The following is a 17,785-nucleotide window of genomic DNA, read 5'->3' as shown; positions in this document are numbered from 1 at the left end:
TGTGCATATATAATTAGTCAGTGTTACTACACTTCCACTGATTACTCACTATATAATTGTAAAATCAACATATTTTGGAGATTCACTGAAATTACCATAAAATAACTGATTCCCAGCAAAATGACACGCCAATCCTATGAACTGATACACACCTATTCGGAACACTTAACAGCTTCTTTTGATCTTATGGAAAGTTCTGATGTCTTCCGAATGGATCGAGTAATGAATATTCATTATACAATATGGAATTGCTCATGTATGATCAGTCCTATGTTGTTACAAGTGAAAATAAAAACCACATCACATTTTATTCCCCTTCGAGACCCACTTTAAATTGCCAATTCTATTGTCTTTTAATTGTTACCGCACAAAAAAAGCTATATCGGTAAAAGAAGACCTTGGATCTGCACAAAATAAAATAAAAAGCCATATAAGTAAAATAAGACCTTGACTTTCTTTTTGAAATGTTGAAATATTATACTATTAGAATGTTTTATGTCAATTAAAGTCAAATGGATTGTCCTTACAATAGTTTCCTCCAATTTGTTACATTGAACTTGTGTTAATTTTTTAAGTAAATCCTGGTTTGTATCTGTATAATGGTTAAAGTGAGGGAGATAACAAGATTCCTGTTCCCCGAGACCAAGCAGATTTCTCAAGGCTAAAGCCTCGGATATAGATGCCTGCTCTCCAGTAATAAGGTATATCATTGAGGGAGTTGTGTGTACAATGAGTCTGTACCGTTGATATGAGCATAATTAGTCTGTGCTGCTAATGTGTGTAATTAGTATGAGCTGATTTGTGTATAAAATGTGCTAATTGTTGTATATGTGTAATTAGTCAATATGTTGTGAGTCTAATTAGTCAATATGTTGTGTGTCTAATTAGTCCATATGTTGTGTGTCTAATTAGTCCATATGTTGTGTGTCTAATTAGTCTATATGTTGTTTATCTAATTAGTCTATATGTTGTGTCTAATTAGTCTATAAGTTGTGTATCTAATTAGTCTATATTGTGTGACTAATTAGTCCATATGTTGTGTGTCTAATTAGTCTATATGCTGTATGTGTAATTAGTCCATATGTTGTGTCTAATTAGTCTATATGTTGTGTCTAATTAATCTATATGTTGTGTATCTAATTAGTCTATATTGTGACTAATTACTCTAAATGTTGTGTCTAATTAGTCCATATGTTATGTCAATACAATTTGTATGTACTGATGTTGTGCACAGTTTGTGCTGATGTTGTGCATGTAATTTGTCTGTGCTAATATTGTGCACATTTTGTGCTGATGTTGTGCATGTAATTTGTCTGTGCTAATATTGTGCACATTTTGTGCTGATGTTGTGCATGTAATTTGTCTGTGCTAATATTGTGCACATTTTGTGCTGATGTTGGAAGGGAAAGTAGAAGGGTCAGCTCCAACCTCAAGCGACATCACAGGTTTTTGCAAAATCTTTATCAAACTAAGCTTTGTTCATCTTAGAAATATATCTTTTGGAGGAAAATTATTCACTGGGTATAAAAAAAAAAAAGTGAAATATTTTATACTGAAAAGTTTACATTTTCTACAAATAATCAATCATCTAGATATCGAAAAAATGTTGTCAAGGGCAATAACTCCTATGCTGGTATTTTACCTGTTGTATGTCTATTATACAATGATTTCCCTATTATCCACAATTAATTCATATACATCTTATATATCATTTAAACCAGTTTTTATATAATTTAATTATGCTGTTTAATGATTTCCCTATTATCTATAATTAATTCATATACATCTTATATATCATTTAAACCAGTTTTTATATAATTTAATTATGCTGTTTAATGATTTCCCTATTATCTATTATAATTAATTCATATACATCTTATATATCATCTAAACCAGTTTTTATATAATTTAATTAATTAATTATGCTGTTTAATGGAAATGTGTGATTTTCTGGATTGCATATCAATAATACATATATCACTAATCTTATGATATTGTAAATTTTAAAATTTATTTTAATTATTAAATGAAAAGTTGTAATTTTATTATAAAATTATTTATGAAAAATGAATAAAACTTCTGTCAGAATCGAACTCGCGATCTTTACAAACTGTCGTATCATTATGCTTTACCCTGTAAATAGATGACAATATCCAAAGGGACGAGGAATCAGTTTATCTGTGTATCTACACATTAGAGATGAGTGGCATATATTCTATATATAGTCCACAAATCATTCAAGTAAATCTCATTAAATAAAAGTACTGTCAATTATACTGCAATAGAATGACACAGTTTGAATGGTCGGTCTTACATCATGATTACAATCAAACTATAAATTTTCCAACTTTAAATTGGGTGAAATTTCACATGTACATGAAAAAAGAATTCATAATTTTCCCTGCATCCTACCTTTTATTATAAACTGAATTATAAACGGGGATTCAAAATTATCTCCCCTGTCAATTATAGGAACATCTTCTGAGACTGCCTAATGTCTCTGTAAATACACCCAGAGGAACTTTGTTTTCTGTCAGAGAAAGCACACAAGAATTGCCTGGTATTTAAATGAATTGTGAACACAATAATTGGGGTTTGTTTGACCCCGTTCTGTACTCTCTGTACATCTGTATCTACTGCTTAATTGAATCCCAGAAGTAAAACTCATGCCCTTGCTGTTTATAGCTTTCAATTTCATTTAATCCTTCAAAGAGATTGGATATTCTAGCCCTCTCTAAGGGACTCCCTTGGGACCCTAAACAGTTTTCTGGGATGAGTGAAAACTATACAGTCACTGCATATGGAGTTAACACAAGATAACGCTTTTGTTGGAAATATTTCCAGCAGTGGTGCTGCACCATACAAGTTGTAGAGAGTCAGCAAAACTTGTAAGGTAGACATGCCGTTAACTGGGCACCTAAATCATTCACACAATTTCTTGATAGTTCTTCTGTCATCTAAGATGCAGTAATTCATTGTTTCCCATTTGTCTAAATGTACACACCAACCAATTATCCCTCTCTTCATGAGGGTTACTTTGCGGAGCTAGATCACCAATACAATTTGCTTTCTTTACTATTGAATGGTAACAATGCAAGATAGAAAGAGAAAAAAGGAAATGCGGGAAAGAGAGGAAGAAAAATGAAGACTGGAGTGGTATAAGAGGGAACGACAGACCCCCCCCCCCCCCCCCCCCCCCCCCCCCCCAAAGATTTTTTATTCCCCGGTGCTTACAACCAATTGCACAGTAGCTTTACGTAATAAATACCACTAGCTACAACTTGAATCAAACTTGTATCTGCATGTACTTTAATTTACCTACCAAAATATGTTAACAGTCATGTGATTCTAAAAGAGGTTTCAAATGACACAAGACATCAGAAATCACAAGTGACTTCCCGATAGTTGGAATTCCAGAATATTGGGTAATTTTGGCACATTATTAGATGTTGACTCTTCAGGTGACAAAAATTGCCAAAATCAAAAAGATTTTAGAAGAAAAACAGTGCATGAAAAATACATGGATACTAACTATTTTGAGTCAAAATACCAAAAACAGCAGCAAAACGTCATGTTTGTGATGTTATAATTCTGATTTTGTTATTTTGATCACACTGAGCTCGAGATTAAGAGCTAAAGTTGTATCATGATTCTTACACTTAATTTTGAAACAAAAGCATGACTGTCAATCTGGGTGGGCATGTTATGAGCCTTATCATATACAGTCCTTTCAATTCATGTATATCATAAAGGGATAAAATCTAAATCCGTCAAAAATAAAGTGCCAATAATTCATGCCACTTCTTTGCAAAACTCAGTAAAACATACCCAACTCAAAAATTACCCAATTTTCTGTAGACATGCACTGCACGGTTGCATAATAATAAAACTGCATGTGCTCCAAGCAATGAAAACTTAACAGTCAAATGAGTTGTACTTTTAATTACTATAAAAAAAAATTGTTTGCAGCTATATACCTATTAACTGAACAAAGAGACTTTCTATTAAAAGATAACACGATTGCCAATAAATAGGAGGATGAACAAACTCCTATAGCCATTAGATCTGGAAAGATGTCAGGATATGTAATTTAGCAGAAATGAAATTTCTGTGGAAATTACGACTCATAAAAAGAAGAAAAGGCATCATTTTCTGCACTGGTCCTGGTACATTGGAGTATGGAGGGCTGGGGAGACTAAATCATGAACTGCTTGTCTTCACGCCAAGGTCACTCAGTGCCACTTCGCGTATCAAACTTTGGATTTGGACAAATATGATCTACTTCCAATCACATTATTTTTCTCTGCATGACAGCATTATAGATCTAAGGTTGAATAAGGTTGAGGTACTTAGGAATATTGACATTTTCTGAACTTTCTTGAAACTTTTGTGGTATCGTTTGGCTGCTGTGAATAATAAGATCATAATGCATTATTTTTTTATTTCCATATCATGATGTGGTCGGCTTGCAGAAATCTATATGGACTTGCACTCGATGTAACCAAGACCGCTGTATCATGATTACTATGTTGCCCATTTAAAGTACACAAAAAATGCTACACACTAGAACACAAAGAATGCTACATAGTACACAAAGAATGCTACAAGTACACCTCTAAAAGTCAATTACACAATGTTTTGTTATTTATGCACATTTTGAATGCCTAAGTAATTACACAGTTAAAGCTGATGTGTATCCTTAAACTGTGCTTGCAGTTTTAAATACTTTCAGTTGACGAAAAGGTCCAAATTACAAATCAACAGAACAACAAAAAATTCTGTGAGAGCAGTACGTTACTTGGTAAATTCATTGAAACCTTGAGAAACATCTCATTGGTATAGTACATAAGTAAAAATATACTTTGAAATGAAACTAGCTGAGATGAACAGGGAGTCATGATATTTCTGAACGTAATTGTGAAAACTTGACCAGCATCTCAGTGTAATAGGCTTCGGAACAACTTGGGAAGTGTTTGTCTTCATGAACAAAATCAAACTTAATAAAAGTCACACAGATGTACTGTCTCAAGAGATTTTGAAATCAACTAAAAACAGAAAGACCCAAATGATAATGGAAAATGTCTGTTTCCTATCTAGAAAGAACCTGCCACATCCCACAGCCAGCCAGAGAAATTCCACAGCAATCTGCTCAATTATTTTCACCATTCAGTAAAATTAAGATACAGAAGTCACCAAATGCTTTCTCTTCATTGTCCACACCTCAGTCCATAATTACCTACAATGCTTTCTCTGATCGGCTGCTGATTTTTGTAGTGGGGTGAGAAATGGACATTCATAGAGCCAGTCTGCAGAGCCGTTGACTGACAAATCCCGGGATCAGATATAATCTGAAATCAATCAGGCTAGGCTACCACCGGGCCTTCTCTTAATGATTGCACTCTGTAATACATCAGGCTTTTTTCATTGTATTAAGGTTTTTTATTTCTTCAGAAACTGACCAGTCGTAAGATATCTTAGGTTTTATCTAATCAAAGATGAGTTGTAAATTAGAAAAGGACATTCACACCATCAAAGTCTATAATTTTAGATCATTTGGAATCTGCAGTAGTTTTTATTTCTTCTAGTATGCTGAACCTTAATCAACAGGAGGCATTTGTGAACCATTTTAGTCCCCAACTAAGGAAGGTTTGACCTTTAATCATGAACTATAATTTTGACCTTTGGCTGGCAATGTAGATTTGAATGTTTACCTTTCAGTTTACCAAATCATGAAATCTCTATGCTGCACAAACAAAAAGATAGCTTTAAATGAGAACAAAAGCTCTGCAGAGCAGGGCTGGTAGTGACCTTGACCTTTGACCATTCAACCCCAAAATCATTAGGGTTTTTTCTCTTTGATAACAAAGCTATATGTGAAGTTTCAATTCAAGGTGACCGGTAGAGTGTCTACAAGCTCAGTGTTACACACATTAACACACACACTCACTCACACACACAAACAGTCCCATTATTGGTATCACACCGGTAATTGTCCAATCAAAATGAACTTATTGTAGTTCCTAGAGGTGCACGGTATTACCGGTATACCGGTATTTTTCTGGTAGCGGTATGTACCGTGGTACACGAGGCGAAATACCGGTATATTCAAGTCTGATAACTCTTAACAAAAATATAAAATTCAAACAAGAAAAAATAATTAAAGAAATTTGTGTACACAGTGACTCACTTTATCTACATAGATCCCTCGTTGTAATGTAATGAAAGGTATGTCTAATAACTGCACACAATCGGTAAAACATGCGAAGTATAAAACGCGATGATTTGATTATTAATGATGTGAAAACAAATCAAAATTAAAGAGAAAAATAATAGGAAACATTTCATTAAGTAATTATTTTAATATACAAGGTAGATTATAAAAAAAATTATTATGTTGTTTGGTTTATGTGGGTCGAATACCATTTCTGCTTATTAGGCAAACCCCGAATAAAAAATAAAATAAAATGGCTGATGCAGATTTGTGTGTTCGAAACCACCGTTCTTCGCGCGAGTACAAATTCCTGCCGATTATGAGCGTCGAGTTAATGGGTTTGAGGTGCAAGAATATAGGAATTGTGGTCGAAGAACAAGAACACATTCGTGCGCACATGTTCTGGACAGACGTATCCAACAGGTAAAAGTTCTCGTCATTCCCGACTCCAAGTGTAAGAACTTCTAGACTTTGAGATCGTGTCAAATAAATTCCACAGGTTTCCCCCTATTAGTTATTTTGATAGTCGTTCCAGTCAGTAGTCCAGTCACAGTCGATTCTAGTCATGATACAGAGAGACTACTATATTGTATGTACAATATATGCTAACTTTTATGTATCGATTAGACTTTTGTTCTGTTAACTGGTTTCAAAATAGATTTAAATAAGATATTTTCCTTATTATTTATATTTGAATAAATTAAGTGCAATTTACAATCAATAAACTAATAACTGTTCATTATTTACAATAAATCGCAACTAAAATCCACTAAAATTGAATCATAAAATTAAAAGATTAAATCTGCGGTATACCGTGGTATGTACCGCGGTATTTTGCAAATACCACGGTATACCGCGGTACATTTATTTTCTGCGGTACCCAACTCTAGTAGTTCCATATATTTAAAGAAATATTTTTTTCCTTGCGCGATTTTTCTCATTTCCTCTTCTTCTTTTCTCTTAATTTTTGCACCCCTGATTAGGAAATTTTGTGTAATTTGTAGAAATAACCAAGTGTATACAAAGGAACTATTTGCTGTTGGTAGCTGAGGCTACTTCCTGAGGTGTACTCCGGCTGTTTACACACATGTGAAAAACACGTGGATTTGAGGGTAGTCTTGTTTGCGGGTAATTTATTTTCGAAAATGCCGCGCAGGGTGGTGTTTTTCTGGTGTCGGTAGACGAGATAGGTAACATATAGAACGTTTCTGACTGCGTTATTCGGCATCAATTCTGTCAACTGATTTCTAATGAATTTTTTTCCTCTATAGTAATATATAGTAAAAATAATTACCAGTGTGATACCTATTGTATCCTCTCTCACAATGAATTGCGAGGCGATAACAAGTGGTAACATGCCTCTCACATGTCACTTTGCCAATACAAAAATAAAAGAATCTGCATGCATTAATGCGACACTGAAGGTGCAACACTTTTAATGCTTGTCTCTTACAGTCTTGTTTTGGTATGAAAACACTTGAATTTAATTTTCACTGAAATCTTGTGCTTCTTCAGAAGACTTTCCCTATAAATAGAAATGTAAAATTGACTCATCCAAGCTTAGGGAGTCATCTACACTACAATCATGATAATATGGAAACTTTCATGCAAGCCTTAGCTTTTATGATCAAATGATTCTTTAGAAGAACCCCACCCTATTTTCATAATTATACAATCAATTCTCTTTGGAAGGAGACAAACATTAAATAGACTTTAATCCCCTTTACCTAAGAATACTTTGTGCCAAGTTTGATTGAAATTGACAAAGTAGTTCAGAAGAAGTCTATGAAAAGATGAGAGCATCAACAAAGATGTGACAGCAGATGACAGGTAGATCTTAATTAAAACATATAAACTGAACTAATGATGAAGAATCAAAGCAAAAAAAAAAAAAAAAAAAAATTCAGCAAATCTTCACCCAGTTTCTGTCCTTATAAAGGTAGATATCTAGATTCATAGACATGTACTATTGTTTAGCTCTCGGAGTCTGGCTCTCCACACATGCAGCAGAGCTAGAATTGTGTCACACATTTACTTTTGTGTACTATATGACATCACACTCATACTCTCTTCCAATTTTCATTTACCCTTCCACCATTAATGTCACTCAACCCTTACAAGTAATTCCCCCCAACAGCGCAGAAAAGTTGAAGGAAATAACGCAGAAAAACTGAAGGAAATAGCGCAGATACTCCAAAATGACATGCCATACATATTCGTACATTCCATACATGTACTGTGTTATACAACGCAGGCCACTGCGCTTTTAACATCACTGACGGTTCTCCATGTTTCAATCTACTATAGACTTTCTGAATGCTTCTGTACAAAACACTTAAAACCAAAACCACTGAGAGAAACTTCAAAGACCTGCTTATATGCAGGGAACACGCCCTTTCCTCCATTAAGCCTTCTATCACTTTCCACACACGGACTGTAAATTCACATCAACTGATTATCTCCCAATTCTGTTTTCATCTGCAGTTAATCCAGAAGACTTAGAACATGTACATTGTGTATAAGCAGCAAATCAGCAATTAACCTTTTAGGGGATTCTGGGATTTAGCAAGGAATTCTCCATGCTGTGAATTCTGGTCTATGATGGGCTAATTTGTTTGGATCTCAGAATCAGTTATTGTCTCCATGCACACTCCTATCATTCAAAGTTTTGCATGCAATCACTTCCAGTTCAGTTCAGCTATCAGGTATTCCAGTTAATCCAGAGTTAGGAAAATTCAAAAGTGAAGACAAAAATTTTAAACTTCTGAACAATATAATATTTACTGAAAAACAAAGTTTTTAAGTGTGGAACTTCAGAAATATCTTTCATTTGTATCTACCATTCAATTCTTATTTCATACATTTAATTTGTATCTATAAACACTGTATTCTATATATTTAATTTGTATCTGCCGTTCAATTCTTATTTCATATATCTTTAATTTGTATCTACCATTAGATTCTTAATATTTAATATTATGTTTAATTTGTATCTACCATTAAATTCTTATTTCATAAGTGTAATTTGTATCTACCATTAAATTCTTATTACATACGTTTAATTTGTATCTACACACTCTATTTCATACGTTTAATTTGTATCTATACACACTGTATTTTATATGTTTAATTTGTATCTGTCATTCAATTCTTATTTCATACATTTAATTTGTATCTACACACTGTATTCTATATATTTAATTTGTATCTGCCATTCAATTCTTATTTCATACGTTTAATTTGTATCTATACACACTGTATTTTATATGTTTAATTTGTATCTGCCATTCAATTTTAATTTCACATGATATAAAATAAGTGCGGGCAAATTATCCTTCACAAATCATGAAGCCAACTCACTTACCGGTATATCATATGAAATAAGTAGATGATAGAGAAAATTACACTTAGCAATATTGTCAGGGCAACAAGATAGAAACAACAGTGACAAGCATATTGTGAAATCATTCCTAGGATGTCACATATTGCACAACTTAACGACGACTAAATTTCTACGATATAAAGAATGTTGATATTTTAAATGAACAAATCAAATTGTGTTTTATGAATGAAATTTCATTGTTGCAGCTGTACTATACATATTAAAGCCTGTGGAATTTGGAGTATGTAATTTGACAACACTTTCACCCCTACCTTTTGATTCTAGATTTTGTTACATAAAATACGGATTCAATATACTTGTACTACACATTCTGAATCATTGTGTGTAAGCAAGTGGAATTTAGGGGTGAAAGTTAATGGTACAGTCTCTTGGTGATTTGCTGTGAATCACGATACAACTGTCTCTATTTGATTATTTTATTTCATACAAGAACAAGAAATCATGTCTAAACAATATGTGTTATTTGTCTGTCTGTCACTAACAGATATCTGTAGAATGAACAGATTTCATTAGTGATGATCATTTAACTAAACTGAACACGTAAATGTGCTCATGCAGATACTAGGTTTTACAGTTAATTACACAACACCCATCTGACTTTCAATTTCTGATATTGGGTTAGAAATTAATACAGGTATCTACAAGATGTTGTTTCAGTCTTATTGATGGTATATGTTCATCAATCATTTTGTAGGACATTAAGGTACTTGACAATGTGTGTAACTTTCATGTTGCAGCAGAAACTGCTTTCATTTTTGCGAGATGTAATCATTATGTCTTATTAAAAAATCGATAATGCTGTACTTTTCTTATTATAAAAACATATTTCATACTTTAATTGTCACATTCATTTCTGTCAATCAGAAGATGAATCATGGCTCCATTGGTGAAAGATACGACATCTAGACAATATTCAAAACCATGCGAGCTGTTGTCATCATCCATTCTGAATACTGTCATTGCTGTTAGCCAATCAGGAAATGCATACTATAAGGTATTATACTAATATTTGTATGACCCTACATGACCCTTCCACTATAGGAATTGGAGTACGGAATTTAACAATATTCTAACCTTATCTCTTTCTGTCAACAACATTTTAACCCTATCGCTCTCTCTTTTAACTACATTTTAACCCTACCTCTTCCTGTTAACAACATTTTAACCCTACCTCTCTCTGTTAACAACATTTTTACCTACCTCTTTCTGTCAACAACATTTTTACCTACCTCTTTCTGTCAACATTTTAACCCTATCTCTCTCTGTTAACAACATTTAACCCTACCTCTTTCTGTTAACAACATTTAACCCTATACCTCTCTTTGTTAACAACATCTTAACCCTACCTCTTTTTGTTAACAATATTTTAACCCTACCTCTTTTTGTTAACAACATTTTAACCTACCTCTTTCTCTTTAACAACATTTTAACCCTTCCTCTCTCTGTTAACAACATTTTTTTAACCCTACCTCTTCTTGTTGCAGACTCCTGGCTTTACCAGTGCTGTTTCCCTACAATAAAAATATGCAACATCATGGCATGACATTAATTACAACTGTGTCAATGTATCAAAAATTTTCATGGGGTGGTGGATATTTCTAAGTGTACTTGTAATAATTCCTCTGTATTCAGCTTATTTATCCATGCTTTAAATAAAAGGGGTTGGTTGGGGGCTTTTAATGTCTGTACTACAAATACTATTTATCTTCGATATACTAACTCTATGTTGTAACTTTTACAATATTTACTGACACACTTATCTCAATATTACAAAATGAAATGTAGATGTAAAGGTATAAGTCAGATTTGTCTTTACACTTCAGTTGTGCAGATGTGTGTACATGTGTGTACAGTTGTGTAGATGAGTGTATAGGTGTGTAGAGATGTGTACAGGTGTGTAGAGATGTGTACAGGTGTGTAGAGATGTGTAAAGGTGTGCACAGATGTGTACGGGTGTGTGAGATGTGTAGAGATGTGTACATGTGTGTGAGATGTGTACAGGTGTGCACAGGTTGTGGAGGTGTGTATAGGTGTGTAGAGATGTGTACAGGTATGTAGAGATGTGTACAGGTTGTAGAGGTGTGTAGAGATGGGTACAGGTGTGTAGAGATGTGTAGGTGTGTACAGATATGTAGAGGTGTGCACAGGTTGTAGAGGTGTGTAGAAGTGTGTACATGTGTGTAGAGATGTGCACAGATGTGTACAGGTTGTAGAGGTCTGTAGAGATGTGTAGGTGTGTATATGTGTGTAGAGGTGTGCACAGGTGTGTAGAGGTGTGCACAGGTTGTAGAGTTGTGTACAAGTTGTAGAGATGTGTACAGGTGTGTAGAGATGTGTACAGGTGTGTAGAGATGTGTACAGGTGTGCACAGGTGTGTACAGGTACGTAACAGGGGAGATAGTTATACAGACTCATCAATAACTGACTACAGGTATAGGGGAGATATTTATTTTTTACCTGATTCATCCATCCGTGACCACAGGTGGCCTGACACGTAGAATCTGGTCCTACTTCATAGTGCTCACATCCCCACTGACACTGCAACAGAGAGATTTACCATCATAAACCACTGGTAAGAAATAGGATGGGAGGTTCTTATCTAAGTACATAGTGCTCACATCAACAGAAAGGAAGAGATTTACCAATCTCAGTACACGAGTGGGAGGTTCTCATTCAAGTAGGAGTTCAAAATACAACATTTTTTGTGATTAACAAAAAGAATCATCTAATATCAAACTACCCTTTATATAAATCTAAAGACTTCCTTAAATGTTTTTTTAATGCGTGGTCATTCCAGGCTTCCACCATTGAAAATTTCTACGACCCTATCATCACCAGTTTCCTCTTTATTTATACTTTCCTTTGACAGCTGCAGGATTGACTGACAGATGCATCTCATTTGCATAAATCATAAAACTGCTGGCTTCTAACAAGTGATATGCCTGGCACTTGTTTACCAGTATTTGAAAATATTATTTTTCACATTTGTGAGTATTTTCCCTTATACACACATCACTACTCTGGACAACGTACTGTGTCCTTATCATATGTATGTGATTCATCTAATTTTAAAAAAAAAAACTGACATCATGTTTATGCAACTCTTCAAGTATGACATCAATCATAATCATCAAGGTTTCAACAATGAAATTGTTGGTGGCTAGGAAGTTAGCCTTCAGCTTTTGTGCACAAGTGCCCAAGACACTCTATAACTGTAGCTGCTACTAGTTCAGTACTTATTGCACCGGCCCAAGTAATATCAATTATCTTAAATATTTGTTACTTCATCCTATCTAATTGAAAGTTTTTTTGGCATGTCAATTCAAATTCAGAAGGGGTACGTTTAAAGAGGACTATATATTTGTGGTGGAAGGATAAAATCAAAAACTTCTGAATCTGATTGGTTTTACCATTTTCTATTTGATCAAAAAAAAATCTTGAAAGTATTAATACTAGCTCTCATTTCTGGTGTCAAAATTTTTTGTTGCAAAATTGTGATTACTATTTCAATGATGAAAAAAAAATGAGGTTTATAAACTTTTGTTATGACTATATGTGTTAAAGCAAAATTACACAATTGTCTTCCTGTACAATAATTGGTTTCTCTATAATGCTATATATGCAGCTTAGTTTGATAAAATCTTAAACTTATAAATTTAATTCTGTCAATGATTGGTTAAAGTTACATATAAAACTATCATGATAGCATATCTTTACAACAAAAAGAAGTTTTTTCAGATTTAGAGTTAAAATTATTTCAATATCTATACCACTATCTGAGACATATATTTAAATTTTGTATCGCAAATAGTATAGCTCTGGAACTCATTCCTGCTGAAATTCATGAATTTGGTTGATATATTTTCCAAACCAGAGCATATGTTGAATCTTAAAAAAAAAAAAACGTCAACACATTAATTAACCCGAAAATTTCCATATGCATTAATTTTTAACTGCATGACTTACATGTATTATAAATATATATTAACACCTCCATATGGTTTAATTTAGTAATCACATCACTTTTTACCGAAAGTCTGAATGCAATCAGTGAAATTTGCTAGAAAATTATTCAGGAACCAGTCAAGCAGTTGCATTAAGCAGGAAATCCATGCAATGGTGATTTTTCAAACAATTATTTTTTTTTTTTAACTGAAGACATGCTCGTTTATACAAAGGCAGCAAAGTCTCCCTCTGTTGCCAATGCTCTCCATCACTTTCATTACGTACAATTTCTTTAGCATCTTGCTGTATATTATTCGGGCAACTGCTTCTCCGCAATAATTAACTTGAGTGTGCATTCTCCTGAATTTTGACATGCAATACAACAATATGGGTTGTCAATCAATAAAATGATATCAAAATGATGAGATTATTTCACATAATACCAGTATACTAATTACAGTATACTAATTACAGTATACTAATTACTGAATATATCATTTTTTTTCTAATTCAAAGTGCATTAACAAGATCCTTTAATTAATCTCTACTTAATAGATCTCTGTATAAGAGTGAGATTAATCACAATAGATATGTGAATTAATGGGCAGTTACATGTACAAGTAATTCAGCAGTGACCTCTCTGTGTGTGTCTCTCTCTCTCTCTCTCTCTCTCCACCTCCAACTCTCTTTCTCTTTATGGCTATCTCTCTGCCTGTCTTTCTCTCTCTACCTCTCTTTATGTCTCTCTCTCTCTCATTCTACCTCTCTGACTCTCTCTCTGTCTGATATCTGCCTGTCTCTCTACCTCTCTTCTGTCTCTCTCTTGTCTCTCTCTCTCTCCTTCTGTCTCTCTCTCTTACTATGTGTGAGTATGTTTACATGATACCAGTGTTTGAAATAACCGTGAGCCTAACCACCTGAGATATATGCTTAAATTTTGCTGCTGGTGACCAAATTGTTTTTGAAGAGACACCCGACCAAACAGACACGTGTTAAAATTTCCAATAAATGAAATTTAGATGTATCAAGTCTATATATTGTACTGGTAACGAAGTTGTAACAAGCCAAGGGAATTTATAAGATCATACACGATCGGGAACAAAGTGATGAGAACCGAGTCCTGTAGTCACATAACCGCTTTAATAAATAATAAGATAGTTAATTTATAATCAAAGTAATTTAAAAAATGGCTGTTATTTGCTCAGAGCTAGTAAGTCTTTGGTAGGGCTTACAACTTTTACAAGCAGTCCGCAGCTAATGTCAACACAGTTGATACTTTTGTAACACTTCAGTGATCAGTATATTACTTTAAAATTTGCCACAATGAACTTTCCCTGATAAATTGCATGTAATCATAGAACTAAATGTTTGGTGTGGGATTGAGTAGCAGAACAGTATGAAATATTATTACTCTATAAATGATTTGATTAATAACATAGTACAAGATAACAGTTATAGCACTGCTGACTTGGAGAATTATCCCAGCAGGGAGTTATGGCCCCTTATCTTCTCATCTCGCTGACCAAACACACAGGATGTAAACAAAGCTGTCCCCCATCAGAGGGCCCCCTTTATCCAAACACAGCAGAAGATGTAGTGCAGAGATTTATCTTTTTGATATCATCAGTAATAGCGAGGGAATCATGGGAAGAGCCAATCTCACGATTATCAGAAAGATCAGAGGAGATTTAGAGACCATGAGAAATGGGTGACAGTTCCTGAGTATTCTATAGCCATATTTATGGAGGAAACCACAAAACTACAAAGGCCAAACGGAAGTGGTCATCAGTGACCCTTAACTCTCTGTTTACAATAGAGACCCAAGACTCAAAGCTAGAAAAATTATTTGTAAGCTCCCAGTTAAACACCCTCAAGTGACTCTTTTAGTAATTTGTCTCTTTGTAAAAAAAAAAAACGTACTATTTAGCACAAGGAAAGAAAACGTCTATTTTCAAAAAAAAAATAAAAATACAGCAATCACCCACCATTATTATGACATTCAAAATGTCCTTATATACTTAAACTGGCTCATCTTTACATACATGTACATAAGTTTAATTTTGAATGAAGAGAATGTTATACCCTGACCACAAAGTCATACTTATATTTAATATGACACAAAAGTATTAGTACAGTGCTTGGCTGTGTTTTTCCCCCCAGTAAGATATGAGAATGTTCTGGCCCCGATGGCTAATCTCTCGGGAATCTGGTATTTGTCAACAGCTTTACCGCCATTTGTCAGTGAAGGTAATTCCCCACTTAGTTACTTAGTTTCACATTATTTATCCACTTACTAATGCCTAGACTGTGAAAAAGGCAACAAAACACCCTCACTACGAAAATGCTGGCCTTTAAACAAACCAATTAGTCCGTTATACAACCAACTAGATGGTCTGCAGAGGCTGGGTCCAGTGGGTGGGGGGTGAATCATGTATTTATTGTAAAATCTGATATTTCATCAGCCACCCATCCTATTTATAATGACAATTTAAAAAAACAACTTCTGTTATGTTTGCAAGTTATCTGTCTGCTATAATAAAATCTAATCTGAATGTAGAGTTAAAATGTTACTGATTCCCATTATAAATAATGACAATGTAATCCCCCTCTAAACACACAATTTATCTGATCATGCAAGTGCTGTGGAAGCTGGAGTTAATCCAGACTAGAAGATGAGGTTAATCCAGGTCGATAGCTGGGGTTAATCCAGGCCGATAGCCATCAGGGTTAATCTAGGCTGGTAGCTGGGGTTAATCCAGGCTTTTAGTATCATCTACACAACCTCTCTATAAATATTTTGGAGTTACTTATAATTCTTGTTATATTTAGATATAACAATTATCTTTATTCTTTCATCATATTTATAATCAGCAATAGATTTTTAGTATGGGTACAGCTAGGGTATTTTTATCATAATCAGTTAAAACAAGAAATTTTCATTATTATTCGAATTTGATGTTACAATAGGTTAGTATTATAGAGAAAATGAATTTCACATGTTATATTCATAATATAACAATAATTTATTATCATATTTATATCTAACAATAATTTTTATAACATTTGAATGTAACAATTACATTTTTATTATATTTAGATTTATCAATGAGGTTTTCATCATATCCAGATATAACAATAGGTTTTTTATTAGATTTAAATGTAACAATAAATTAACATCATATTTAGATTTTTTTTTTTATCATAATCTAGATGTAATACAATAAATTATAATTATATTTAGATGATCTAGATACATGTAATAATAAATTATAATTATATTTAGATATGACAATAAATTTGTGTTGTAAATATCTAATATGACATCCATGCTGATCACTGTATTCATTCCAATAATCACCGTCATTCTTGTGTCCCAGAGCTTGGCTTATAATATCAGAGGCCCTAGAATGAATTTAATCAGGGGTCACCACAAAATATTGGTCAGGTGCCCTCTGACCACAGCTAATGTTATCAGGTACTATACCCCTCCAATATATCATGTAAACCCCTACAATATATCATGTATATCCCTACAATATATCATGTACCCCTACAATATATCATGTATATCCCTACATTATATCATGTACCCCTACAATATATCATGTATACCCCTCTAATACATCATGTATACCCCTACAATATATCATGTATATTCTTACAATATATCATGTACCCCTACAATATATCATGTATATCCCTACATTATATCATGTACCCCTACAATATATTATGTATACCCCTACAATATATCATATACCCTTTCACTATACCATGTACCCCTTACACTGGAGTACATGATATAGTAGAGGGGTACATATATCTGTAGTAGAGGGGTACATGATATAGTGGAGGGGTACAATATATTAATCAGGGATTTCATCACTATATCAATTAGGGTTCTCACCACTATCTTAATCAGGGATCTCATCACTATATTAATCAGAGTTCTCATCACTATATTAATCAGGGTTCTCATCACTATATTAATCAGGGTTCTCATCACTATAATAATCAGGGATCTCATCACTATATTAATCAGGGTTCTCATCACTATATTAATCAGGGTTCTCATCACTATAATAATCAGGGTTCTCACCACTATATTAATCAGGGATTTCATCACTATATTAATCAGGGATCTCATCACTATTAATCAGGGATCTCATCACATTATTAATCAGGGTTCTCACACTATATTAATCAGGGTTCTCATCACTATATTA

General features: G+C 33.6%; 1 protein-coding gene across 10 annotated transcripts in view; it reads right to left on the bottom strand.

Annotated features, from left to right (window-relative positions):
• Positions 1-17,785, bottom strand: part of LOC125673867 (proto-oncogene tyrosine-protein kinase ROS-like) — a 90,514-nt gene that overhangs the window by 64,701 nt on the left and 8,028 nt on the right. For all 10 annotated transcript variants that reach the window (XR_007369827.2, XM_056160452.1, XM_048910784.2 and 7 more), the window contains 2 exons: positions 12,072-12,152; positions 11,084-11,125 (listed from right to left, as the gene is read on the bottom strand). Coding sequence is in view for 9 of the 10 variants with exons in the window: in XM_056160452.1 (XP_056016427.1) it covers positions 11,084-11,125; positions 12,072-12,152 (123 nt within the window). In the remaining variant the exon portion in view is untranslated. The remainder of the gene's footprint in view (positions 1-11,083; positions 11,126-12,071; positions 12,153-17,785) is intronic.

This window comes from Ostrea edulis, chromosome 3, assembly GCF_947568905.1.
Source record: "Ostrea edulis chromosome 3, xbOstEdul1.1, whole genome shotgun sequence".
Lineage (NCBI taxonomy): Eukaryota > Metazoa > Mollusca > Bivalvia > Ostreida > Ostreidae > Ostrea > Ostrea edulis.
The sequence above is the reverse complement of the archived record's forward strand: the minus strand, read 5'-3'. Positions and strand labels throughout refer to the sequence as shown.